This window comes from Octopus bimaculoides, chromosome 8 (assembly GCF_046866305.1).
Source record: "Octopus bimaculoides isolate indiv1 chromosome 8, ASM4686630v1, whole genome shotgun sequence".
NCBI classification, from domain to species: Eukaryota; Metazoa; Mollusca; class Cephalopoda; order Octopoda; family Octopodidae; genus Octopus; species Octopus bimaculoides.
Window position 1 is genome coordinate 98,956,335 of NC_142935.1, and position 27,720 is coordinate 98,984,054.

At 36.7% G+C, this 27,720-nt stretch overlaps 3 protein-coding genes across 5 annotated transcripts in view; 1 reads left to right on the forward strand and 2 right to left on the reverse strand.

Moving 5' to 3' along the window:
• LOC106868208 (uncharacterized) overlaps positions 1 to 12,900 on the reverse strand; it is a 60,642-nt gene extending 47,742 nt beyond the window's left edge. For both annotated transcript variants that reach the window (XM_014913382.3, XM_014913374.3), the window contains exons 1-8: positions 12,612 to 12,900; positions 10,530 to 10,583; positions 9,525 to 9,579; positions 8,386 to 8,474; positions 6,685 to 6,843; positions 5,710 to 5,766; positions 4,587 to 4,657; positions 3,789 to 3,850 (exon numbers count right to left, since the gene is read on the reverse strand). In XM_014913382.3, coding sequence (XP_014768868.1) covers positions 3,789 to 3,850; positions 4,587 to 4,657; positions 5,710 to 5,766; positions 6,685 to 6,843; positions 8,386 to 8,474; positions 9,525 to 9,579; positions 10,530 to 10,583; positions 12,612 to 12,719 — 655 coding nt within the window. In that variant the 5' untranslated portion in view covers positions 12,720 to 12,900. The remainder of the gene's footprint in view (positions 1 to 3,788; positions 3,851 to 4,586; positions 4,658 to 5,709; positions 5,767 to 6,684; positions 6,844 to 8,385; positions 8,475 to 9,524; positions 9,580 to 10,529; positions 10,584 to 12,611) is intronic.
• Positions 12,901 to 13,144: 244 nt separating this feature from the next.
• On the forward strand, positions 13,145 to 21,486 carry LOC106868224 (importin subunit alpha-1). Of its 2 annotated transcripts, none has more exons than XM_089356860.1 (12): positions 13,145 to 13,321; positions 13,584 to 13,663; positions 14,730 to 14,861; positions 16,932 to 17,119; positions 17,586 to 17,758; positions 17,847 to 17,929; positions 18,016 to 18,226; positions 18,323 to 18,432; positions 18,936 to 19,112; positions 20,414 to 20,596; positions 20,912 to 21,061; positions 21,178 to 21,486. In XM_089356860.1, exons 2-12 carry the CDS (start codon positions 13,604 to 13,606, stop codon positions 21,262 to 21,264), a joined length of 1,554 nt encoding a protein of 517 aa, XP_089212986.1. In that variant the 5' UTR covers positions 13,145 to 13,321; positions 13,584 to 13,603; the 3' UTR covers positions 21,265 to 21,486. The 2 variants fall into 2 exon arrangements, with proteins under 2 accessions (XP_089212986.1, XP_014768878.1); XM_014913392.3 differs by lacking the exon at positions 13,145 to 13,321 and adding an exon at positions 13,369 to 13,466.
• On the reverse strand, positions 21,253 to 27,327 carry LOC106868239 (uncharacterized). Its single transcript, XM_014913409.3, has 5 exons — positions 27,040 to 27,327; positions 24,708 to 24,987; positions 23,390 to 23,632; positions 22,523 to 22,682; positions 21,253 to 21,696 (listed from the first exon to the last, which is right to left on the reverse strand). The coding sequence occupies exons 1-5, from the start codon at positions 27,279 to 27,281 to the stop codon at positions 21,578 to 21,580; spliced, it is 1,044 nt and encodes a 347-aa protein (XP_014768895.1). The 5' UTR covers positions 27,282 to 27,327; the 3' UTR covers positions 21,253 to 21,577.
• Positions 27,328 to 27,720: the final 393 nt, after the last annotated feature.

Genomic DNA, 27,720 nt, shown 5'->3' on the forward strand with positions numbered 1-27,720 from the left:
AAACCTCTTAATAAAGTAGTGTTTCATCTAAAACTAGTTTGGCAAATTAAAGGGAGACTAACGTTATTTTGGAGTTATAATTCAAAATCATATCAAGAGTTATCTCCCATACTTCACAGGAATTAGTCAAAATAATGCAAATTGTATTTGTTTTGTCAATGATTTGATCCGAGGCTGTGTTGAAACTACGGCTTTTACAGCGTGTAAGACAATCCCTTCACATACGCACAAGAACTCTGGGAGGGTATATCAACCTAAACGTTGTGTTAATAATATGAATATTTACAGTTTGCGTATAAAACAAAGACAATTAAACCTTGGGAGAGGCATTATGCCGGTAATAAACACACGCACTGGTTCAGTCCTTTATTAATTTATATAGTTTTTTGTTAAATTATTTCATTGCACTCTTGCGTGCGTTTATTACCGGCATAATGCCTCTCCCAAGGTTTAATTGTATTTCTTTCAACACACGTATCCACATCAAGAATCTTGCACACGAAATATAAAACAAAGACAATGCCAATAAGGACGGTCTCTCTATAGCAAAAGATGGTTTATAAAAGAGAAGGTGTGCTGTACACGATAAACTGGATTATATCGATTAAAAGATAATGCATTTCTACAGAAGAAAGACAGAAGGGAAAGCTATTTGGTGTCATTGTAATTCTCAATAAGAAAAAAAGTAATGATTGAAGAGATCTGAGTAGATTTAAATGTTAAGTTGTCGATAAAAAATATTCAGAAACATTTGATCGACTTCATACGAAAGAATACAAAAAAAAACATAGCTTGGCAAGGAGAATAATTCAAACAAATATTTTCAGAGTGATCTTCCTTAATATGTAATTTAATCAAATTATTATAACTGACAGCAGAAAAGACATACCAACACATGAGACTCACTCCAATTTCAGCAACGTATATATATACAGGGCAAACATGTTTTTATTGCATTAAAGAATATAATATAGAACAAACTTTGCATAGAAGAGTCAGGTTGGATTTTTGAGACACTTCTTTTTTCACTTGCTCTCTCTCTCTCTCTACAGCCATTCCAATTTCTCTCAACACTCACTCACTGTCTCTGCTATCTCTAAACATCCCCCTCTGTCCCCACCATTCCTTGTGGGTAAGCCCTCTTTCTCTCACTCTGACTATCTCTCTCTCTAACACTTTCCCACCTTCCTCTCAATTGAGGGAGCTAAGTTATCCCCTTGATAGTAAGAGGGATACCTCTGTCCCTCTCTAATCCCTCAGTTTCATTCCCTCTCTCAGCTGAGAGGTGCTTGTCTTGTGAATATACAGGCGCTGGTGCCATGTAAAAAAACACTTGATACACACTGTAAAATGGTTAATGTCAGGAAGTGTATCCAGCCATAAAAACCAGACAATTTCAGCCTGTGCGGGTGTCAGATTGGAGCCTGGTGCAGCCTCCTGGCTTCCCAGACCCCAGTCGAACCGTCCAACCCATGCCAGCATGGAAAGTGGACGTTAAACGATGATGATGATGATGAAATTATAAAAATATAAAAAAATATATAGTACAGTATTGTTTCTACTTCGTGGATTTTCACCTATGACGAGGGGTTTGGAACGTAACACCTGTGATAGGTGAGGGATTACTGTATACCAAAACGATTCGTGCAGTATCAGTGACACTAGAGAAAAAAAACATTGTCCAAAATTCATTCTTCTGAAGCTGAAGAAGGTAGAAGAGAACTTCTTTCTCCTCATTTTAAATTTATTCCGATTCCATCCTATTCACTGCAGAGTATTATCCCTCATTTCTTTGGATTCTATTGTTTATCCACACAAAATACTGCCTGCCCACCTGTCTCGTTCAGATAATCAAGGTGTGTGTGTGTGTGTGTGCGTACTTAAAATACTACTTAAGTCACTTTATGAATGCCTGGTGGTGAGCAAAAAGTATCATTAACCTCTGCTGTTCACCAATCCCAATAACAATGTCTCACATCAATATAAGACCACAATTTCATCAGGAGGTGCATGTAGGCTAGATCAGCTTTGTATGTCCCTAGCTTTTATTTAATTAGCCCCAATGGAATGGAAAGCAATGTTGACTCCAACAGGGTTTGAAACCAAATCACAGAAGGTTTTAAGTCCAACATTCCCCCATTTCAACCACCATTGCCCCCTTTTTTAACTACACCAGTTGTGTTTGGTTCCACTAATCATAACAGATGTCCTTTAGGAACTGACACACAATCCTCTCTTGACCAAAATTAAGAATTAAATCAATAATTTCAAATATTTGAGTCGTTAAGGCCTTCAGAATACTGAACAAACATTCCAAAAATAACCGGAAGAGTCAAGTCAGACAACTCAGGATCACAAACAGGCAAATGTGATAATCAGTTCGACACTGACGAAAAAGACGAGAATAATCTGGTTGTTTCGTATACAAAAAAACAAAACAAAAAAAAAAAAAAAACACATAGGCACAGACATAGTTTCAGCTTCAATCTCACTGCACAGTACCTTGGGCCAAGTATCTTCCACTCCAGCCTTCACCCAACCAATGCCATGTGTGGAAACTGTGTGCAGTCCACTTGTGTGTGTGTGTGCTTTTGTCCCCCACACTGCTTGACAACTAGTACTGGTTTGTTAACCTCCCCATAACTTAGTGGTTTGGCAAAAGAGATCAATAATAAGTACTGGGGCAGATTTGTTTAACAAAATTCTTCAAGACAATGCTCCAGTATGGCTGCAGTCCAATGATGGAAACAAGTAAATGATACAAGAGACAGATATTGTCTCACACACACACAAATAAAATACAGAATGACCCTTAAGTGAGATAATTTGTAAATATTAAACTATAACTGTTTCGTTTTGGGATTTGGTTTGCAAGATTCTTTATGGGAGTTACAAGGCACAAAAAGAAAATGACTCTCCCCAGACACAACAAACTATAACTGAAGTAATATTAAAATTACCCTATCGAAAATTACTATATGTAAATCTCACAACGTGAGATATTCAGCAACAGTACTTTGTAGCAAAGATTTTTTGCCAACATCACATGGCAGTCCTGGTTTAGGACGAATGTTGCTGTAATTTAACCCCAGGAGACATCGTCTCTAGCTGACTATATGACATGATCTGTGTCCTTATATTTTCGAAGAAGGGAATCTCGCACCCCCACTCAGCTCAAAACAATATCTGTGTATCGCAATTTTCGGGTTATTTCCCTTCATCAGCACAGGATAATTGTTCGGCTAGAGGTGGCGCTGCCAAATTCCTGTTCGAAATATATATATACAGATATTGTTTTCAGCTGAGTGGGAATGCTAGATTCCCTTGTTCAAAAATATAAGGACATGTATGTATGTATGTATGCGTGTGTGTATATATTTATGTCTGTGTTTCTCCCCCCACCATCGCTTGACAACCGATGCTTGTGTGTTTACGTAACTTAGCGGTTTGGCAAAAGAGACCGATAGAATAAGTACTAGGCTTACAAAGAATAAGTCCTGGGGTCGATTTGTTCGACTAAAGGCGGTGCTCCAGCATGGCCGCAGTCAAATGACTGAAACAAATAAAAGAGTATATTTATAGAGGGAAGAGCATCAGGGACTGCCAGTAGGATGCCTGAGGGCCACATGCAGCCCCAGGAGCTGGGGTTGAGAACCACCGATTTATATAGAGTTAAACATCTACGTGTGCGTATAACTGTGTGTATGTGTGTGTATTGTTTCTTAGATATTGAGCTGAAGTATCAACAGAATTCAGTAGATTAACCAATATTAAATGTGCCAACTTACTCTGGTTGTTGCCTTTCTCAGCATTATGGCATTCTTCTTGCACAAATCTTTCCAAAATACTTCTATAGAAGAAGAAACCAAAACAAAATCACTTCAAAATTAGTCGAGTAATACTGACAACATTTTAATGAGAGAGGGAAAAAAAAAAAGACTATTTTCTATCTTTCACTGTCGTATTATTGTACAGAACAATTTCAAAAAGCATTAAATTTTAGAAAAATGGTTTATATTTTACTGAGATTGGAATTTTAAGATTAACATGTAGCAGTAAAGTGATAACATGTTATTGATTAAAGTGAAATAAAACGACATTTTTGTAATGAAATTACAAACTGAAGTTCAGTGAGTGTGAACTGAAAAATACAACTGAACAATTGGTTCTAGCTGTGTATGTGAAAGCCTGGCGTTGGTTTACCAATGGGGAACCTGTTCTCGTCTGGGAAGTTAACATCAGAAAAGCAATCTACAGACATGCCAATTTGTAATTTCAGAAAAGCATCCCAGTCAATGAAACACAAAAAAATGCATCATCACCATTTAATGTCCACTCTCCATGCTGGCATGGGTTGGACAGTTTGACAGGAGCTGATGAACACCATCATCATCATTGTCATTTAACGTCCGCTTTCCATGCTGGCATGGGTTGGACAGTTCGACTGAGGGCTGGCAAGCCAATAACATTGTTGTTAAACTAGATACCAGGAATAAATGTAATGTCATTAAATAAAAATTAACTCAAACCAGCAGCAACATCGAAATTGATGGATGAAACAAGAAACTATTGAAGTGGTGACTCACCGATGAAAATGAGGGAAAAGTTCACAAAATATATTTGTCACATCAGCTTTTTCTACAGTCTCTTGATGAGCCTTTAATAAAGAAAAGAAAATAAAAGAAATATTGAGCATTGTTGATAATGAAACATTATCGATGCTGCATTGATTAATCAGAACAAGGAAAAATGAAAGATTGTGGCAGTAACTGAAATAAATGCCTCGTTAACCTTTTTCGTGAGCATTTTTCTAATGAGTACACACCCACTCCCCTGACATGGGGTTCACTCCATTTTTAACATCATCAAGATTTTGGAGAGAGTTTACCAAAATATTTTAAACGTCATATATCTTTGTGGCTTGTGAAGAGTCCCTGCCTTTCTCTCACTTTGCTGCCTATCAGAGAGAGAACAGAAAAGACTCAAGCCCACCAATTCCAGATTCATACTTTTATTTATGAACCCTCCAAAGAAATGAACTCTGAGTACATAAATCTCCTTACCCGAGTCATATAGATTCATAAAGGGCTAGTCTCCTGGTTTCCATGGCACATATATTTTGCCCTGGACAGGACTCCTCATTCTGGCCAGCTGAGTGGACTGGAGCAACATGGAATGAAGTGTCTTGCTCAAGAACACAATGCATTGCCCAGTCCAGGAATCGAAACCACAATCTTATGATCACAAGTCCAACACCCGAACCAGTAAGCCACACGTCTAAATACACAGAGACAAAACAAACACCACAAGGCATTCAACTAGGTTTCTCGTTATTACTACCATTATTAGAACCATAATAAGTATTGCAATTACTGCTGCCATAAAAATTACAGTAACAGCAAAAACACACAACCTTGCATGCAATTAACCAACTATCTTTCTGCGTTAATTAAATACTAAAACTTTAATAAGAGAATTTGGAATAAATTTTAAAAAGTGGAAGAGAATCTTCATTTAGTTGAGATAGTTGATACATGTCACTGAAAAAGCAGACGTTTTCACAATACAAGAAAAAAGAATGTAAAATAATTCACAAACAAAAGAAGGAATGTTAAGAGTGATCTGATGAATATGGCACAAACAAATCAAAGACCCAGTCTTTGGCACCACAACAATGGTAATACCATAGTAAGGCCTTAAATAATTTACCTTGTCATACAAATCAAACTTTCTCTTTGCTTCAGCTATACAACTTTCAGGAAGGCCCTTCAAAGAAAAAAATAATTTGCTTATATACTTTAGACATAAAATAGTTATTTAAATATATCAGAAAGATTTACATAAAAACTTGATAAACTGAATATTTTAAAGATTTTCTGGTCAAAATAATCCTAAAAATATTGATTTCAAAACTGAATATAATTCTTTATTTTCAATATATTTGAAATGTTTAAAACAACCACTTTACTAAAATATTGTTTTCACTAAATTTCAATGTCAATTTTTTTATAAAGTTTAAAATGAGAGAATTCGTGCAAGAAACTTTGAACTTCTCATAACAAAACATGGCTAAAACCCAACCCAGTGAAACTAGGAACTCTTTAGGGTTAAACATTTTTGAAACTGATAAAACTAAGATACTGTCTGGAACTGAACTCGATAGACAAGAAGTTTCATTTTAAGATCTGAAAATAGAATTCAAATCTGAAACCAAACTTTTTTGTCTCTCTCTCTCTCTACCCACCCACCCCTTTAAATCTTTTACTGCTTTCAATTTTAGTTTTAATAAAGTCTTTTACAGACTCTGCCAATGCTTCATGAGATAAGGGCCAAGCAACCGAGATTTCTTGGTCGTGTGATGAGGAAGAAGGGTCTGGAGAATTTAGTGATGACTGGAAAGATTAAAAGGAAAAGGTTAAAGGATGATATGGATGTCAAGCTTGATGAAGCGGTTGGAAGAAAGGGCCATTAAACCTCCGGAAGTGGAACTGTTACAGAGTACAAAGAACAGGGAATTGTGGCAGGACATGATCCCCTATGCCTTACATTCTGGACATGGCACCCAAAGAGCAGGAAGCTAAGGTTTTATTTTAGCCTGTGAAGACTTTTCAGTTTTATCAATTTTAAATTTCAAAGAATAACATTCCACTTGCACAGATTTAATATAAAAAAAAAAAGACTTACATTAGGAACAATTTGGTTTTTGTTATCTGTTTCAGCAACTGCATGTTTTCCAATTTGTTTAATTGCTTGAGATAAAACTGGGGAAGATTTGACAGAATCAAAATCATTGGGAAGATGAAGATCTTTCAGCAAAACATTTCTCTGACCTTTATCAAAATTCTGAAGAAAAGAAGATTTATATAAACAACACTAAAATCCAGACACCAATTCCAAAGGGAAAATATTCCTAATTCAATGTAAATCATGAAATCCAAACATTATCATCATCATTTAATGCCTGACTTCCAAGCTGGCATGGGTCAGACAGTTTGATAGGAGGTGGGCAGCCAAAGGACTGCTGCAGGCTCCAATTTTCTGTTTTGGCAAGATTCTTACAGCTGGATGCCCTTCCTAATGCCAACCACTCTACAGAGTGGACTCTGAGAAAGGGAAATGGTAAATTGGACAAAAAGAAATTCTTTTGACATTTTTTGTTGTGGTTATTTTTTTATTCCCTTAAAACATGTGGGAAAGGCATGAAAGTCACTTCTTCCATTCCCTTCAGCATTCAAATTACTCTGTCGAATGTAATGCTTATTTATTCACATTGTTTTAAAGTTATCATGCATCATCTTGTGGTTTCAAGGTTTAAATAATGTGATTATTTCTAGAACAACATTGAAGGTTAGGTGTGACAGGCTGGATCAGGCTGATTTGAGCATAAAACAGGTAAAAATATTTCGGCCAGAAATGAAATGCTGAAGGGTTAAATCAATTGAGCTAAACACTCGGTGAAGGATTCTTCTCGTTACATAAGAACAATTAATCAACCCTGTGACAATGGGGGAGCCTCTATGCGGTCACTCCATTTGCTAGAAATAGTAATTAAATCTCCCTCAAAAGGAACCACTGGAGGATTATGTGGTCTGGAAAGATAAGAGCCATTAGTCAGAGCTGGACTGCTTTTGATTATGGTCTGTTCAGTTGGGGCTGACCTCAGACTAAACAGCAAAAACCACAACTATTTAGCACAACTAGGGCAATACATTCATCCAAACATTTATAAATACTCAATTTTTTGGAGTAAAGATTGTTTGCCAACATAACATGGCAGTCCTGGTTTAGGACGAATGTTGCTGTAATTTAGCCCCAGGAGACATCGTCTCCAGCTGGCTATACGACATGATCTGTGTCCTTATATTTACAAACAAGGGAATCTAGCACCCCCACTTAGCTCAAAACATTATCTGTGTATCGCGATTTCTAGGTTTTTAGCTTACCAAAGTCTACCTGCATAAATCTAAACCAGTAATCTATTTTTCAAAAACACTTTCTCATATATTTTTCTAATTTTAAAACAACATTCGATATATTATAAAAACTTTACCTTCTCCATCTCTGACGAGCGGAAGTATTGTGTATGAATATGTATCAACAATGGATTCCATTATAATGACAATACGTTCGTGAAACGATTGTAAGATGCATTAATTAACAAATTTTTAAAATGTCACGTTTCATATATTTACATATATTTTTAATACAATACTATTTTAGACATATCTTCATGAAAAATTTTTTTGATATTAAATTTCATGTTTTTATTTCAAAATACAGATTTAAAAATAGTAATTTTCTGACTCTGTTTTTCATTATTGTTTCCAAATATATGGACTTATGATGATATAAACACTATTAAAATATGGACAAGAAGGTGCTTACCACTCCAGTTTCGGCATCAAAAACAACTTCTGTGAATTCCATATTAAAAAATTCCAGAAACTCATGCACCAACACAGCAGCTAAATGTCCTGCAAGAATTAAGCAGAAAAACTATTTATTTACAAAACAAAGAACGTCTAATTAAGAAATATCCAAAAAACACTTTTACTATTGAGGTTGCAACCCAGAAATTAAAACAAGTAAAAGATAAAAGGAACTTCTATGTGGTCACCCATCCTACTAGAAATAATAGACAAATATCCTTTAAATCACACTCAACTTAAAAAAAAGAAGGAAAGGACTTATCAATATATAGTTAACGAGGTTATTGAGGAAGGTGTCGTCCCCCAAGAATTGGTGTCATCATATTATAGTCAGCCCCTACAAAGGTAAGGGAGATGCATCACATTGCTAGACCAGGTCAAGAAAGTTACAGAAAGAGTTATTGCCCAATTAATTAAGAACAGAATCAGATTAGATGAAATGCAGTCTGGCTTTGTGCTGGGGAGGAACACCACTGATGTCATCTTTATAATCAGACAACTGCAGGAGAAGTATTTGGCTAAGAATAAACCATTATCCTTGGTGTTTAACCTGGAGAAAGCCTTTGATAAGTGAACCCTACTGTGTGATACGGTGGGCTCTGAACAAGCAAGGGGTAGACAACGAGCACAATGGAACACCCCTTAATACTACTCTCCATCACCCAGTTGACGGGTTTCTGTCTTGCAAGGTACTTGGTGACCCTGTCAGTGAATGGTGCCATGGGAAAAGCACCCAGTAACTCAGTAAAGTAGCTACATTAGGAAGGGCACCCAACCGTAGAAACCAAACCAAAACAGACAAGGGAGCCAGCTCCCAGCGTAAAGTCATCCAATCCATACCAGCAAAGAAAAACGAACATATGATGATGATGCTGATGACACTGGATAGAATAATTCCCAATGTATTGGGTCTGAATAAAAGAAGACATTGTTGCAGCTAGACTGCCCTTGATTGCAGATCTGCTGAGTCAGAACTGATTGGGAACAAAACAACAAAAACATAAAGCTATTATAACACGTCGAACACAAAATGGTAATTAATGATGTAACGAACAGGGTGATGATAATTATGAAATAAAAATGATTGAAACTCACCATCTTTAGTATTTAAAAATGCTTTCAGCTTGGCATTAAGCAAAGGAGCCTTATTCTAAGGAAAGAAATAAAACAAATATTGAATAAGTACTGGTTTCAAATTTTGGCACAAGGCCAGCAATTTCAGGAGAGGTGGGGGTCGGGTGGAATTTCAAGTCAGTAACATCAACCCCAGGGCACAATGAAAAGATGAAAGGCAAAGTGAACTTCGGTGGAATTTGAACTCAGGACATAAGGACAGACAAAATACCGCTAAGCATTTTGCCCAGCATGCTAACCATTATGCCAGCTCTCACCACCTGATCAAAGAATATGATATTGGTTTCAAATTTTGGCACAAAGCCATCAATTTGGGGGGAGGGGGAGTTGATTACAATGAGCCCAGTGCATAACTGGTACTTATTGACCCCAGCAAAATGATGAAAGGCAAAGTCGCCCTCAGAACATAAAGAAGGACGAAATACCAGGATGCATTTTGCTTGCCATGCTAATGATTTTACTAACTCAACGAGTAGTATTAATAACAAAAAGGGAGTCTTTATATCCTTCAAAACATGGATCATCATCATCGTTTAACGTCCATTTTCCATGCTGGCATGGGTTGGACGGTTCAACTGGGATTTGGAAAGCCAGGAGGCTGCACCAGGTCCCAATCTGATCTGGCATTGTTTCTACAGCTGGATGCCCTTCCTAATGCCAACCACTCCGAGAGTGTAGTGGGTGCTTTTTACGTGCCACCAGCACAGGGGGCAGAGGAGCTGGCATCGATCATGATTGGATGGTGCTTTTTACATGCCACCGGCACGGAAACCAAAGTGGTACTGGCATTGGTCACATTCAGGTGGTGCATTTTACGTGCTACCGGCACTGGGGTCACAACTACAATTTACATTTGAATTGATATTGATGTATATATGAGTATTATTCTAAATCAAACATCTTAAAAGTAAATTAGGAAAATTTTACATCATAGTATGTCTCAAAAATATATTCTAAATCATTTACCTGGCTTGGCCCCTGCTTCTCAAGAGCTAAGAAAACACTTGCACGTAACTGGGCCTAGAGAAAAATAGAAATTTCAAAATTATATCTGAAATCAACAAATCAGCTGATGAATAAACGTTTTTTCATTTGGTCTTTTTTTTTTCACAACTGTGTAAAAGTACACATTTCACAGACACATCAGCTTATAAATATTTCTTCTAATGTATCTTGGGAGAGAAATTTTGTACCAATTTATGCTGTTTTGCTGTATATGATGTTTTTAAAGATAGTTTTAGCCAAGTCAACCCCAAATGGATTTACTGCAATGTAATAATGTGTCACAGCTTACTGAGCTCCTAATTATTACAGACATTTTCTTCGATGTATATTATCATTTCAGATAAGCTTTCCCATGTTGGCATCAATAGGACAGTTCGACAGGAAACCAGCAAGCTGCAGAGGCATCAATGCTTAGCACATTTGCAGAAATAAGTTTGGACATTCTAAATACCTTCACCTGCATTCAAATCAAGATAATGAGTTATAACAGGTACGTTTCAGGTGTGGTAGTGTGGATATTTATATTTTGTAGTTTATGAAACTTATGCCTAGTATAAATGAATAACTTTACATGCGGGTATAGGTAGGAAGAAGATGTCATGGTCCAAGTCATTTCTTATGGGGAAAGGGTCATTGTTCCTATAGAATGATACTCCTGTGTTTCTATGGCTGGAGACCCTTCATATTGCTAGCCATTTCACAGAGTATATTTGGTGCATATTCTCATGGAATGCACACTTGAGAGGTTGAAGAGTCCTCAGCAGGACAGAACTAAAGGAACCTCGCAACCATCTGCCCACTTGCCAACCGCTTCATGGTGTCTACAGTGGGGAAGTCTCAGTCACCAATCACTAAAGTGTGGCAGGGAGGGGAAGTTTCCATCATGCCCCCCCCCCCCAGCACAGTAAGAGGGAAGTCTTGTATACAGTAAATGATGGGAGTATCGGTAACCTAAGGTGTGTAGCGTAATGAGAGGAATAGGAAAGAGGTTGATGATGGCAGAAAGACCAAAAGTGAGTCATGAGAGGGAAGTAAGGCGTTCAAGTCGAGAGAATACTCACTTGAGACATGGAAGTTGGTAAGCAATAGGTTGATGGGGGAGACGGTGGTAACATTAGTAGTGTGTGATAGAGAGATAGATCGATATGGCACACATAATAGTGGCTAATTACTGGTATATTTCCGCTTCAAGACACCCAAGTCATATTTCTAGAAAATGAGACAAAAACTCGTTTTTGCACTTTTCCAAGCTTAGTGCAGGCAAGCGTTAAAATTTTCTAAGAAACACAGGGACACTCCCAAGAACTTTTCAAGCAGAACACACCGGTCCGACACGACAAAACAGTTGAAAAAATTCAGTCGAAGACGGAAGTATGATAGAAGTTTTATGGACTAAGTAACGAAAGAATGCCGACAATTTCGACAATTTTTTTTTTTCCCCTTTTCCAAAAGTACGGTTCGTATTTACGAGTGCGGCTGTTATAATTGTTTGAAGTGTGTGTTTATATATATATATATATATATATATATATATATATATAAGCAGCGCGAAATTTTAAGTAATAGGTGCAGAGGGGTTTAACTTTAATATATTTCCACAAAATTACAAGTTAAATTGAAGCAATGTGGTGCTATGGCTAAACTTTTGCTATTGCATTCCGTTGCTAACGCTACGCTGTTGCGAATGGTCGTCTGAATACTGTCTGGACTTGGCTGAAACGGGGATTGCAACGAAGTCCTGCTATGGTAACTACAACAGAAGAAATATAGAAAGAGACAGAGTAATTCGATAACACTGTTCTGAAGGTAATTCCTCGTTTCTGGGTGATATAATTAAGTAGTAAAAGTTAAAAAGGTCCTTAGAAGCGGTCTGTGTAGTTTGGTTGTTCAAGATTTGACAAGTTTCTTTCGTCACAAGGTAAACAACCCGAAACATCAACATTGGGTGTTTGGACGGGGTAAAATAGGTCCCAGACTCAATTAATGGCATTATAAAAGATATCAATAAGTAGAGGAGGTTTCAATGTTAATTATTAAACTCACCCGAATCTTTGCCAGTGTGCCGTTTGATTCCAAAGTTTGAACCAAAAGATCTCGTAACTCATTATCGTCTTCACTGGTAGACATGTTATCAACAACTAGTCTGAACATGCGCAGTACGATCCTCTCATAACTTCCGCTTAATATTCGCCCCACCTAACTTTTGCTAAAAATATTCTATTTTATAATCTTATATTTTATAGTCTCACATATTTTATATAAATCTCTTTTATTTTATATGAATCCCTTTTTTCTTTGTTTTCTTAGAAAAGAATAACTAAAAGAAAAAAATTTCATCTTTAAGTATTTACTTTTATTAGGCAGTTGTTTGAAAATTATTACTTTATTCAAATTTTAAATATTTTTCTAAATCAAATTATGCACTTTCAATGCTTGCTATTTATACTAAATTGCTATATTTTTTAAAGTATTAAAAAAAAAAATTTCTGTTATTACGTTATAATTTGGTATTTGTTTACAGGATAATTTTTTTTTTTTTTCGTAATTACGTATGATGAGTTAGGACCTGGAATTAAGTACAATACATGCCCTTTGTCTAATTAAATACCAATTGTATTATTGACAAAAGTAGAAAGTTAATATAGAACTAACAGTTTTATTAATTTCAAACACCAGAACTGAAGTTGGTTGGTTGTGAGTTTTAAAGCGACCAATCAGAAAGCAAAGTGTGTAACGCAACTGACCAATCAAATGTAAGAAGCATTCTGTTTAAACGGTCGGCTTTTAATTTTCAAATATTAGTTGGATTCTAAGTTCGAATCATTCAAGTCTTGTTCTCCGACTGTTTTCAACTCATTTATTTTTATTAATTCAACTGAATTTGTTTTCTTTTTTTCTGTAAGAAATATTTATTTTATCAATACCAACTTTGTAATTTTTATACAATTTACAAATGAATTTAACTGTTTTTTTTTTTTTTTTTTCATGTTTAAATTTTTTTTCTTTCTACATTAGAATTTTAAGATTCACTCAAAATGCCAGAACAAGATGTTCAACGTCAAAAATCTTACAAGAACCTCGGCCGCGACCTAACAGTAAGTTTTGAGAACATTTCTTGCTATAATAATAATAATAATGGTCGATATTATCGTCCTCATAATCTCGGATTGTATTAATTTAAATGCAGTACAGTTTTAATCTCTCACACCACCCTCCTAACGATCGTCTTGTATTCAATTTGTGATTAAAGAGATCATTTAGCCCTAGTCATTAAATTTATGCAAGTTTTGTATTACTATTTCGTGGAATGTCTGCTTTTACACATGTACCACGGCTAATAACGGGTGGTCAGTTCTCGAAAGTTTCAAATTTTTATCGACGAACTCTTTTTAAATTATCTGTATTTACGAACTAAGATTTAAACATTCCGGATTTTATTGTCAGTTTTAAATGACGAAATGCAAAAAAAAATTCAATAAATGTATTGTTTTAAATTACCGTTAATTACGGTCATTATAATACATAACGGGCACTGACAACGTACTGAGGGAGGGGGGGTGTTATATATTTCGCCTTTCATTCCCGGATAGAATCTACCTCACCTCAAATAGTTGACGAAGGCGTGAACATCTCCACTTCATATCTAGTCTTAGAATTCGCGGCTTTTCCCTTTCGTCGGCTGGTGAAATTGCTGATATGAACTCAATCTTAACGGCGACCCCCCACATACTTTTGAGAGAAATCAAATTTCTGTTTGAGGAACTAGATAAAAAATAAGCTTAATTTTATTTTGAAAAGTTTTAATATTTTGCAGGAGTGTAATTTTTGAAAGCAATTTAAATAGTTCCCGAAACAAAGGCTGTATCTTTTAAAACCTGTCAAATGCCTTATATTTGAAAGTTTAAATCGTTAACCTTTAGCACACTTCGTGTAATTTAAAATATTTATTCTCGTGTTCTTTTGGAATTGTAGTTTTTGGTTATTTCCAAAATGTATAGATTTTTATTTAACTATAAAGAATTTCCCTTCTCCGCCCACTGGATTTCGAATTGGGAGCATGAAGCAGCGGCGATCTAACACGATTAAGCCGGTTCGTCGATCCATTTTTACATTAAGTTCAATATTATATCCTAACTATCGCAATTAAATTTTTTTTTTCAGGAGATGAGGCGGCGAAGAGCTGAAGTTTCCGTTGAGTTGCGCAAGCAAAAAAAAGATGACCAGACGATGAAGAGAAGAAATATTGGGGACTTGTCTGATGATGCAGTCAGTCCACTGAAAGAGAGAAATCAAGTAAGCTTTTCTTTGATGGCGATAAATCACCAATAGTCGTGTCTCTTATTTTTTAATCACCAGTCGCATAACCCTATGGAAGATCATGGAACACGCACGTTGTAACCAGTGCTTGGTGCCGTTAATTACGGATCGAATGGACTTGTTCACGTTATCTATCGCTCGAGGAAAAGTTTTAAGAACTGACCACATGAATCGTGTCTACTTCATAGTTTAACACGCACCTTTTTTTGTCGTTGATGGTTCTGTGATGTCAGACGGTTTTTTAATTGTATTCAGAAAGGTTTTTGTAATGCCTCAGAATAACAAATGTTAATGCTTAGTTTTCGGCTATTAAATGGATGAAATCCATGTTGGGTGTTAAATATATAACTTGTATTCATTATTCAAACATTCAGTAAGATTTAGATTAATTTTTATCGAATTTTAGCTTATATAAGAATCGTGTAATTCTTTTTGCTGAGACTTTATTTTTTCACTAATCGAAGTTTTGCTGGAAGCAGTTGATTCTACTATAAACCACTGGTACTTATTTTTCTCAAATACATGAAAGAAAAATGTATAAAGAAAACCAGTTTCCATGCTTATCACAGTTTCTGTAACAACTTAAAAAGCCATGGACGGAATTCTGGTTTTCAGCACCCCTTTTGACCTTTTATTCTCTTATTGCGACCATACTGGAGCACCGCCTTTAGTCGAAGAAATCGATCCCACGATTTATTCTTTCTAAACCTAGTACTTAGGCTATCGGTCTTTCTTGCTGAACCGCTAAGTGACGGAGATGTAGACACACCAACATCGGTTGTACTGGGGACACAAATACATACATACACACACACACACATATCGGGGTTAATGCAGAATGGCACCTCTGCTGAAAAAATGCATTTTTGGGATTTCTACGTTTCAGATGTCTGAGATTACGAATATGCAAGTTTTTTTTTTTTCACCCCACCCCGATTTAAAATTATAAACTTTTCGAAAAAATTTTCCTATCATTTAACGTCCGTTGTCCATGCTGGCATGGATTGAACGGTTTAACCAGGCCTCGAAGGCTGCACCCAGACTCCAGTTGGATTTGGCATGGTTTCTACAGCTGGATGCTCTTCCGAACGCTAACCACTCCGAGAGTATAATGGGTGCTTTTACGTGCCACCGGCACGGGTGCCATTTGTGTGACACCGGTATCTGCCACTACTGCAATTTTACACGGCGTTGCCAAAGGTCTCGGTCACTAGTCCATTGCTTCTGTATGTATTTATGTATATATATATCACCGGCTTTTTTCAGTTTATAATACGGATAGTCAGATGTTTTGTTTAAATACCTGCAACGGGCTACCTTTGGGTACCTCATCACTCCATTGTGTTTATAGGCAGAAAAACAGTTTAAAACATGCATGTCAGGGACGAAGAAGTGAGGAAGATATCAGGTGATCGTGAGGAGTGCTAAAAATAACTGCTAAATCGCCCTTAAATCTTTTTTCTTATTGTAAAAGTTCAGGTGTGCAGAACACAAATGGGTAAATACTTTTTAAAAAAATAAAGCTATGGTGGGCATGTAAATGGAATGCTTAAATCAGAATTCTGCCAAGCCAGGATTTTTTTTTTTTTTCACAAATTTTAGAAAATATGCCTGTCAATATTTAAAACCAGCTTCAAACCCAGTCCTTGGCGAGTAGAATTGGTGAATGGAGACCATCTTCGTTTAACATCCATTTTCCGACTACTCCAAGAGTGTAATGGGTGCATGGATTGGTCAAGAAGTGGTTCATCCAAGTAATGTGAATAAGACCAATTTTTATTAACCATACTCGTCTGTTTTCTGGTGCTGAAGCTATTACACGTCTAGTATATGCAAAATTGCCTAATACCCCCCAGACTTTGAGGTCTGGACTAGTAGTGATGGTTGTATAAATTTATACCTTTATGTCAAATGTGATTAATCTTTTTGTTAGTCGCAGGTATTTCGTTAATTCACAGCACTCTAGATAGTCCCTTTCTTAATTTGGAAATGTTTTAGAAGACATCTGGAGATATTTAGCTATCTATTGTACCATTTGTTTTTCAGGGTACCAGCTCTTCCTTGACCATCAATGAGATCATCTATGGCATTAGCGGTGACTCTGTAGAGGCTCAGCTTGAAGCAACCCAAGCTGCACGACGCTTGCTTTCCAAAGAAAGGAATCCACCCATTGATGCCATCATAACAGCTGGTCTTGTACCCAAGTTAGTTGAATTCCTGAAATGTGTTGGAAGGTAAGGAATTTCTTTTCTCAATGACTTTACATTACTCGCTGACCAATTGATGTTTTATGGAATTTGTCTGGATTATTGATCTGGAATTTAATTATCACTGGTCAAGTCAGAACTTAACTCTTCACGTTTGGTTGCTAGTACCACATCTTGATAAACAAGCTATTGTTGATAGGCTGAGTATCTCAATGTCAAGCAGTACAGAAAATTTGGAGATTTGTTCTTTAGTAGTGATCTCTTTCTTCACTTCCTCCAAAGTTGAATTTCTTGATTGGCTTCAAGACTGGAAGTTTTAAGTTCAATTATGGCTGGAGTAGGGGGGGGGGGGCGAAATAGCTCAGCAAGAGTTTGTCATGGTAGGACGTTTTTCCTATTTCAACAGATAATTTCTCAGTTATATTGGCATAAAATGTAATTTGCTTCCTGATGTTCAATATCTTTGTGATGACAAAAGCTTATTTTATTTCAGGCCTGAACTCCAATTTGAAGCTGCCTGGGCGCTGACCAACATTGCTTCTGGTAACAGTGACCAAACCAAAGCCGTGGTTGCTGCTGGCGCTGTCCCTGATTTTATTTCCCTTTTGACATCTGAAGACCTTCATGTCTGCGAGCAAGCAGTCTGGGCCCTTGGTAACATTGCTGGTAAATGTTTCTTTTATTTTCTTTTATTTTGTCCTTTTAATTCTTGCTAGAACTTCTTGGAATATCCTCTTTTTCCTTCCTTCTTCAGGTGACGGTCCAGAACTGCGAGATTTTGTCACAGAATGTGGTGTTGTAGATCCTCTTCTTAAACTTGCTAAACGTGACCTTCCTGTAAGTATCTTTTTTAACAGGGATTCCATCTGTGAAGTGGGTTGGAGGATCTATTCTTATTTTAAATCTACATTTTTTACTTGTAGGCTGGTTTTCTGAGAAATGTCACCTGGACAATTTCTAACTTGTGTCGAAACAAGAACCCCACCCCATCTTTTGCCGTTATCCAGAAATGTCTTCCAATTCTGGCTGCACTTTTACATCATACTGATGCTGAAGTACTTTCTGACACACTCTGGGCATTCTCTTACATCACTGATGGACCAAATGAGAAGATTCAAGCTGTTATTGAAAGCCGTAAGGAGTTTTTCTGTTGCATTGTTTGATGTTTCTTCGAATTATTCTTCAAATTAAACTAAGTTTCTGGGATTTAATAATTTTGTCTTTTTGCAGATGTCGTCCCTCGATTGGTTGAACTCCTGCAGCATCCCAAAATATCTGTGATAACTCCTGCCTTAAGAACAGTTGGAAATATTGTGACTGGAGATGACTGTCAAACACAAGTAAGTTGTCATTCAGTGTTTATATATATATATATATATGTATAAAGTAAATATAAATGTAGATGATATACTAAGAAAATTTTGCAGGGCCAGTTTTGTGTCCCGAAACCATTAGCATTCAGGTTACTCTGCCAAATATTTATTCAGTTTGTATTGATTCTGCAATACCTTGTAGCTTTGATATTTCAGTGATGTGATTATTTATATTTTTAGACTGACATTGTAGGGTAGGTGTGAGAGGCCAGTTTGAATATAAAAACAGAATATTTAGGGCTGGATTTGGCCAGCTTAAATGCCAAAAGGGTTAATTCTAACAGGAATAGCTTTCCAGTTGGATAGATTTGTTAAAATAAGCTATTGGTGCATTAGAATGCTAGTCTGAATACAAATCTATTCTTTTTAAGAATTTCAAGTTTGTTTGAAGAAAATCATTGAAATCTGTTGGGTTCTTTCAATGTTTTTTTTTTATACAGAAAAATGTTAAATTTTCTTTTTTCCCCCAGGTTGTTTTGGAAGCAAATGCCTTGCCTGTATTTCACGGATTGTTGAGGCATTCTCGACCTAACATTCAAAAAGAAGCTGCCTGGACCATCTCTAACATCACTGCTGGCAATTCCAGTCAGATCCAGCAAGTTATCGAGGCTGGCATCATCCCCATTGTTGTTGAGAAGTTGGCAATGGTAAGTTACTTTCTTTTTATATATGGCCGTTCTAGTCTCTTACAGGTTTTTAATTAATTAAACGACCAATCAACTTATTCAAGTCTGAGGCTTTTATCAAATTTAGTTACAGGACTTAGGGGAGTGCAACACCAGTATTTTCAACTGACTTAAACGGCCGACTTGCAACTATAGAACATGTCCCCAACACTCACATCTGGCCCAGAACCATCTATTTGCAAATTCCTAATCAACTGCATGCCAAAGCAGACCGTGCTAATATTGGTGCCACATAAGGAGCACCCAGCCCACTCTGTAAAGCGGTTGGCATTAGGAAGGGAATTCGAGCATGAAGACCATACCAAGGCAGACAGTTCTCAGGTTTGCCAGCATGGAAGACCCTGCAATGGATTGGTGTTCAGCTGGCATGTTGGGATCTCGGTCCCTTATACAGTGTGGAAACTAACCAATTTTGAATCTTAGAACTCTGTAATAGTGTCCTGGGGTTGATGGCATTGAAATTATGGTAGGATTTTATGCCTCAATTTCAAAGCATTCTAATCTTTAAACAAGTTCAAATTTTGGCACAGGGACTGCAATTTTCAGGGAGGGGTTAACCATGGCAAAATTTGAACTCAAAACATAGCAAAATGGTGCCACTGAGCATTTTGCCTGGCATGCTAACCATTCTGCCAGCTCTCTCCCTTATTTTAATATCTTTAATATTAACCCATTCGATACCAACCTGGCTGAAACTGGTTCTGGCTCTGTAGTATAAATGTCGTTTTCATAGATTTTGAATTAAAATCTTCCAAACCTTAGTCACAATTTATTTCATTAACTAAGTTATTTCACTGAATTGCTTATATTTAAAATTAATTGCAAGAGATGCAGAGCATCTCAAAATAAATATGGTAAAGGGCTAAATCAAGTCAAAGATGTCCGTCCCTGTTGTAAAGAATCTTTCATTTGGAGCCAGGGCACTTAGTGGGTGGATCAAAGCCAATCTGCTACAGTGATTTTACTCGATTCTCTTGTAGTCTTACAGTTGACCCTGTTTCATTTTATAATGGTTACTTTCCTTCAGCCATAAAAACATGTAGCTTTCTGTCAATGTTGGCTTCATGTGGGTAAATGGACTTTAAAAAAAATAGGATTGGTCTTGCAGATGACCTAAAGTTTTTTTTCTTTCTTCCCCCCACTTGGAGAGGGAGGTGTAAACAGCTGAACTTTGTCTGTTGGTATTGAGGTACTAATTTTTTGTTTTCACTTCCATGTATGCCCTTGTGTCAAATAACAATTTTTCCTCTTTCTATACACAGGGTGACTTCAAGACTCAAAAGGAAGCGGTGTGGGCTGTGACTAACCTGACATCTGGTGGTACTATTGAACAAATCAGCTTCCTTGTTCAGTGTGATGTCATTAAACATTTGTGTGAGCTGTTGGTGATACGAGATGCAAAAGTGGTCCTGGTGATTCTCGATGCTTTACAAAATATTCTGATGGTAAGTCTTCTTGTAATAAGTAGATCTTTAGTACAATGAATCAATTGCTAGCTGTAAATTCTTCTCAAAATCACCCAAGACTTGTGCTAGTGTTCGCTAACGTGGGTTATGCAAGTCCTGGCATCTTAACAGACATGAAGTGGGTGGACAAGTTTCATTTCAACTATTCTCACTCTAATCAAATGAAAAATTATTCCAAGTCATACAATTGTGAGGTTTTATTTTTTGGGTGGGATCAGACGTGCAGGACTGTCATTACTTTTGGTTGGATATTAGGGATTCCGTTACAAATTTTTTTCTCTATTTTTATTCTAGGCTGCTGAAAAGTGTGGACAACTGAATTACATGTGCCTTATGATTGAAGAGATTGGTGGTCTTGATAAAATTGAGAACCTTCAGAGCCATGAAAATGAAACTGTTTACAAAGCATCTCTACACCTCATTGAGAAATACTTTTCTGCAGAAGTAAGTACTTAGAATGAAATTAAACAGAATTTGTATTTACTTTGGTTTTTTATTGTGAATTTGATTCCTTGACTACTGGTAATCTTTCTAATGCTAATCTATTTTCCTCTTCTCAGCAGGAGGACGAGAATCTTGGCCCAGAAGCTACTGATGGTACTTACAAAATGAAAGTGGAGCAACAAAAAGAAAGCTTCTCGTTCTAAACGGATTTATTTTTGTTTGAATTTGTTTGTTGATTCTTAATTGTGTAATCTGAATGTGAACCTGCTTGGGTTGTATGCATCTGCTGATATCACAAAACACGACATTTGGTTATATATACACACACGCACGCACGCACACACACATTTCCTATATCTATATACATACACACACGTCCAAAATTATTTTATAAATTGTAAAGTTTAATAAAGATATTTTCTTTATTTTTGTGTCTATTGGATTATTTATACTGTTGCATATCTGAAGAAATTTTGGTATGCAACTATTTTACTTTTGGCTGCATTTTTTCAAATCTCAAGATATTGGTTTAATGGCATGGATGGCATAATTGATGCTAGTATCTGAAGACCACTTCCATTTTTTGGTAAATGGGTTGTATTTTAATCCATGAACAAGTCTTGTGGCCAAATTATCTGTTTAAAGAAAAGAAAGATAATGAAGAGTATTAAATAACTTTGCACAGCATTTTTGCATCAAAGTAGTGCTAATTAATATGGCTTTGCAGAGGTGTCTGGCTATTTCTAACACAGAACCATTTTGAGGTTTGTCTACAGGAGCAAGTACTATGGTTTTCTTTAGCAACTATCAAACATTTAATTTTGAGTATAAAACCGGTTTATGGACTTTATAGAATATACGTTCTATCAAAGGAGAAAATCATTCCGATAGTGTTCTCCAAGATATTAAAAACATGGGACGATCCCGGTTACATTGCGTTTGATAGGCTTAGTTGTCGTGGCACTCCATTGGCTATGACAAGGGTTCCAGTTGATCCGGTCAACGGAACAGCCTGCTCGTGAAATTAACATGCAAGTGGCTGTGTACTCCAGACACGTGACAAGGCTGGCCCTTTGAAATACAGGTACAACAAAGTTGTGAAAGAGTACAGCAGGGTTCGCCACAACTGAATGCTGGAGCCTCGTGGAGCTTTAGGTGTTTTTGTTCAAACACAACACCCGGTCTGGGAATCAAAACCTTGAGTCCAGTGACCTGACCACTTTATTTTATAAAGAGCTCGACATACCTTGTTTACAAACTCTTTATAGTTATTTACAACCAGTGAACTTGGTTACTCAGGAATGAATTTTGTGGGTCATGGAGATGTTGATTCACCAACTTTTCTGCCAGTTATTGGTGAAGAAGGTCGTGAGAACTTTCTCTAACATTAGAAAACGTAACGGGGGAAAAAAAGGCTACAATAAGAGATACTTGGAGAATTTCTTTTTTTGCAGTACTTACTCCCTTCAATAAGATATTGAAGATCCATTGGAGATATGAATTTATTCCAATTGTGAGTTCCTGGAGCCAATAGATGTAGCAGACGTTCGGCAGCCAGCACACCAAGCAAATAGGAAGACACTGTTTTGTTGATTGTAGTCAGAAAGAGTGAACCACCAGGCTGAAGAGGTGGGGGAGAGAAAGAATTAGCATGGATTATGGCTGAAATATAAAGTGAGCATTCATCAGAAATGTACAAACTAAGCATTGAAGTCATTGAACCAACACCATGTGGTTTGGTGTTCAATTCCACTGCACAGCAAATTGGGTAAAAGAGTCTTCTACAACAGGGACACTGAGCTGCCTTTAGGTAATGTAATGGAGATACATTTTCCTGCAATATCGTTATTTTAAGTCCCTCCCCCCCATGCTGGCATGGGTTAGATGGTTCAACAAGCCAGAGGATTGTGTCAAACTCTGTCTTGGCAGGGTTTCTGTCTGCTGGATAGCCTTCCTAACATTGACCATATCTGGCCAAAATATTGTTTCGTTCAAACTGGCCAGATCTGGCCCCTCACATATACTTTACAATGTCATTCTAAAAATAAACAATTGCACCATCAAAATCTTAATCTCCAAGTAATTCACAAACATTCAACAATGTTTTTAGGACTTTATTTTTGCTGAGGTAGGCAGATTCTTCTCGAGTAGGATGAATCATCTCAATCCTTTGTCATCTCCTTGGTGAGATTCGGAAAGGTTGGTATTCACAGCTTTCACCCACATTTTTCTGGGTTTCTCCCTTCCACAAGTTTCATGAATGATTGGCACTTTGTCATTTGCTGGTGAGGCAGGAGGAAGAGGAGCAAAAAAACGGGATCGACCTACCTTCACTAAATTGCAGCAGGATTCAATGAAAGAGTCCACATCTGCAACATGCTCGACAACTTCAGAAGCCACAACTGCGTCAAATGTGTTTCCTTCTGTAGCAACAACATCTTCTACAGTTGAATGGATGTATTTCACTTTACACACAATGTTGGGATCATTCCTCAAGTGATTTTGAGCAATTCTGATATTTTCTTCAGAGGCATCAATACCAATAACCGTTGCGCCTAATCTTGCCAATGGCTACAAGAAATTTAAAAGTGAAATGTTTACATTTATCTAAGACAAGGGAATTGGTAGATGGACACTCAACTTGTTAGAAATAGCAATCAAATTCCCCTCAAATCACATCCAACCACCCTTATATGGATAAAGTTTGGATTTGAACCTAGAGTAGTGTAGTCCTTGAAACACAATATCTTAAAACAAAAGATTAGATGTTATGACAAGTCTGCTTGATGTATATAAAAAAAATCATCCTACTCTAATTTTATAATTAAATATTTATTAGGAATTGTATCCAAAAGATAGTTTGACTGTTTTGTGTAGAGGTAGAACCAGTTTATTGGACATAAACTTTTAAAATAAAATCTTATGTGGACCCCAAAGGGTCATATGGGCCCTGAATGAGAACCACTGTTGAGTGAATAAGAGCCAACTTGGAGCTGAACAACAATAAATCAAGAATATCAGTGTAACCGTTTCTAACTCAGTGCCACAAGCTTGGTGGGGTCAGTCAAATTGAGCCTTGTAGTTATAGTAGGGGTTCTTTATATATTAACCCCTGAATCCATTTTCGGATAACAAAGATTAATAAGTTTGAGCTTATCATATGTTTCATTTGAGTGAAGTGGATGAGTAATAAACATCCTCCTGGTTAGGATGCTAGCCTATCACTGATAACTTTTTCTGCAAGAATAATAAAATAATACAGGAATTTGGCAGCGCCACCTCTAGCTGAACAATTATTCTGTGCTGATGAAGAGAAATAACCCAGAAATTGCGATACACAGATATTGTTTTGAGCTGAGTGGGGGTGCTACATTCCCTTGTTCAAAAATATATGGACACAGATCATGTTGTATAGTCAGCTGGAGACGATGTCTCCTGGGGCTAAATTACAGCAAGGACTGCCATGTTATGTTGGCAAACAATCTTTACTACAATTCTTGACATGTTTTGGTTTTATTATAACCTCATTAATAAAACAATTTCTTTGCCATATTTACTGAAGCAGTGATGGGACAAGCATTTAGGAAATGTTCAACAATCTACATTGGTTAGCACAGAAAACTGGAACTGTTTGAAAAAATATTACCTCAGAAAAAATACCGCCACCACATCCAACATCCAAAATTTTTAGACCCTGCAAAGATTTTGAAGGAACACAGTTTGCCTTTGCAGAGTTTTGCAAAGTGGTTTGAATAAATGGTACTCTAACGCTATTCATGGAGTGTAAAGCCTCAAACTCTCCAGTTTCATCCCACCAGAGCTGAGCAAGAGCTGAGAACTTTTCAATTTCCTCTTCATCAATAGTGGTCTGCGCCTTCGGTCGATTTTGTTTGGCTCCTTGGTTATTACGGTAAATGCTTGCAAACCTGGATGAAATAAAATTAGACATTTTCTGACAAATGAATGCTTATGATCTTAATGAAATAAAGCCTGGCATTTGTTAATAATCCTTTATTTTGGCATAAAATCAGCAATTTTGAGGGGAAGTGAAGTCAATTATATTGACTCCAGTGCTCAAATGATATTTATTTTATCAATCCCATCAAAATCAAGCCATAATCAAATGGAAATTGTAGTTGTGGCTGATGCCAGTGCCACCTGTCTGGCTCCCCGTACTGGTGGCATGTAAAAAGCACTATCTAAATGTGGTCGATGTCAGCTCCCTTGCCCAGACTGGCTCCTGTGCCAGTGGCACGTAAAAAGCACCCACTACACTCTCAGAGTGGTTGGCATTACAAAGGGCATCCAGCTGTAGAAACACTGCCAGATCAGAGTGGAGCCTAGTGCAGCCTCCTGGCTTTCCAGACCCCAGTCGAACTGTCCAACCCATGCCAGCATGGAAAACAGACGTTAAACGATGATGATGATGAGGAATCCCAAAAAGATGACAAGCAAAGTCACCCTCAGCAGAATTTGAACCCAGAATGTAAAGATGAATGAAATACCACTAAGCATTTTCCCCACTGGGCCAACAACTCTGTCTGCTCACCACTTTGACTTTTGTTAATAACAATCTCTTATTTATTGGGTTGTAAAAGCAATGTGGCAGAAGGAATGCAGTATTGAACTAGCATTCCATTAGTCTTCAGTCCCACCAATGTTGTGTTGGTATGCACTTAATTCTGCATTCTTCACTTGTATTTAGTTCTACTTAATTCAGTATTATTCATTTCACTGCTGAGAATAGGAACCAGATCTTCTGTAAATGCTACCTGCAAGAGTTCAGTGTCCTAAGCAGAATAAGATTTAGCTCTCATCTACTTAACACCATGAAATCTTATTCTGCTTAGGACACTGAACTCTTGCAGGTAGCATTTACAGAAGATCTGGTTCCTATTCTCAGCAGTGAAATGAATAATAGCTAGCTCACCGTCTTATCATCATGTTAATATTGGTTAATGGTGACAGTGTTCTCAAGACATGCTTTTAGGTTAATCTGAAAAACCAGGATTAATTTCCATCGGTGAAATGCAGAGACTGGCTAAACTGCGAATTTTAAAGGGGACTTAACGCTTCTACAAATCTCTCACTTATTATCTCCCATCATCAGTTCAACAAACGTTACTTTTTCAACATGAATGTTTGTATAAAATATATATGTAATATTATATTTTTATAGATATATATGGAATATTACAAAACAATATTTTTTCCCGAGTAGCAGATAAAATATAAACAAGAAGCTGAGATATTTTCAAATTGAGTTTAGGAAAATAATTTCCTGTAACGTTATGTTGAAGACTGGAAGCTGGGAGATAATATACGCAGGTTGGAACTCACAATAGATGCGCCTTGTATCATTTATTTACTTAATTATAAGTGTTCAGTTAGGAGAATGAGAGTCTGTGACGTTCAGGTTTTTTTTTTTCTCCGGGGGCATAAATGTTGCAGAGAACCTCGAACTGAAAATCGCCGTAAACCTATTCCAATTTGCGCCCCCGCTTTGTTTCGTTATTTACCGACAACCTTGAAAAATTAATATCCTTTAAGGACTAGATTTTACAGGAATGGAGGTATGATTGGCTGTCCTAATGTATTACTGGTATTTATCTTCTCCAGAGAGATGAAATATAGGGATAACCTTTGTTAGAACAGCTGTAAACGTAAAAGAAAGGGGGTAAATAATATGAAATATTTATTTCAACATGTTACTTTTATTTAGCTACATCACTTAGGTTCTTCTTTCTTTTTTATTTTGTTTTACTGGGGATAAAATCCTTTTATTTTGGGGAGGGGAAATGGGATGCAATGATGTTAATGCTTGTAGCCAAGGGCATCAACCACTAGAGTGAAGTACCTTCTGCCCTGCCTTAGCGCTCACCAGTACACAATATGGACAAAATATTCATAAACTCTACAAGTAAACTAAAATCAAGCTAATTAAAACAACAGACAGAAGCTAGTTTAGTAATATTTACCGAGAGGGACAGCAGCAGAAATTATGGTTAGAGGACAAAACTTTTCGTTTCTGTAGATCTAGTTGATGATGTCCCGTTATCCGTCGAACTAAGGGTAGTTGACCAACTTCTAAAATTTTGTCACAACCAACCATCCGGTTGATCGACGATAAATTATGAGAAATTACATGAAATTGTTTTAAAATCTTTGATTTTCTACAAAATAAGAAATTCCGAAAAAACGTGTTCCGAAGTGTAGCCATGATGAAACACTTCCGCAGTGAATTGTTTGGTTTATTAATTACTAATCTATTAATTTTCATTTGTTTTGCTCATTTCTGTCCATTTTAGACAAATAAATATACAAAATATTTTATTCTTCAAAATAATTTAAAGAGAACTATTTTTCTGCAATATCTCTAATTATGAAATAATATAAGTTCTAACACGATCATTACATGAAGGACGTAAGGGGAAATAACTGAAATGGCAAGATTTGGAGAAGATAAGATGAGAGGGTGATGTCCTTCTCAGGGTTTAAGCTCTTCAATTCGGCAATTCCCATAGTCCGGCACATTTTGAACTGCCTCCATTAGTTCAACTTATCTACACATGAAACAATAAAAACTGTATTTGGAAGCAATAATGGTTATATTATATTATTTCCTATCTTAAACCTGGTTCTACCTTTGATAACTCAAC

Bases quoted from the DNA above. Each gene is read 5' to 3' on its own strand.
- LOC106868224 (XM_089356860.1), top strand. From the start codon at position 13,604: ATGCCAGAACAAGATGTTCAACGTCAAAAATCTTACAAGAACCTCGGC. The intron at 19,113-20,413 runs GTAAGTTACTTT...TTCTATACACAG, and splicing joins TTGTTGAGAAGTTGGCAATG to GGTGACTTCAAGACTCAAAA. The intron at 20,597-20,911 runs GTAAGTCTTCTT...TTTTTATTCTAG, and splicing joins CTTTACAAAATATTCTGATG to GCTGCTGAAAAGTGTGGACA.
- LOC106868239 (XM_014913409.3), bottom strand. From the start codon at position 27,281: ATGGCTACACTTCGGAACACGTTTTTTCGGAATTTCTTATTTTGTAGA. The intron at 23,633-24,707 runs GTAATATTTTTT...AATTTCTTGTAG, and splicing joins GTGGCGGTATTTTTTCTGAG to CCATTGGCAAGATTAGGCGC. The intron at 22,683-23,389 runs GTAGGTCGATCC...CCACCTCTTCAG, and splicing joins CCTGCTGCAATTTAGTGAAG to CCTGGTGGTTCACTCTTTCT.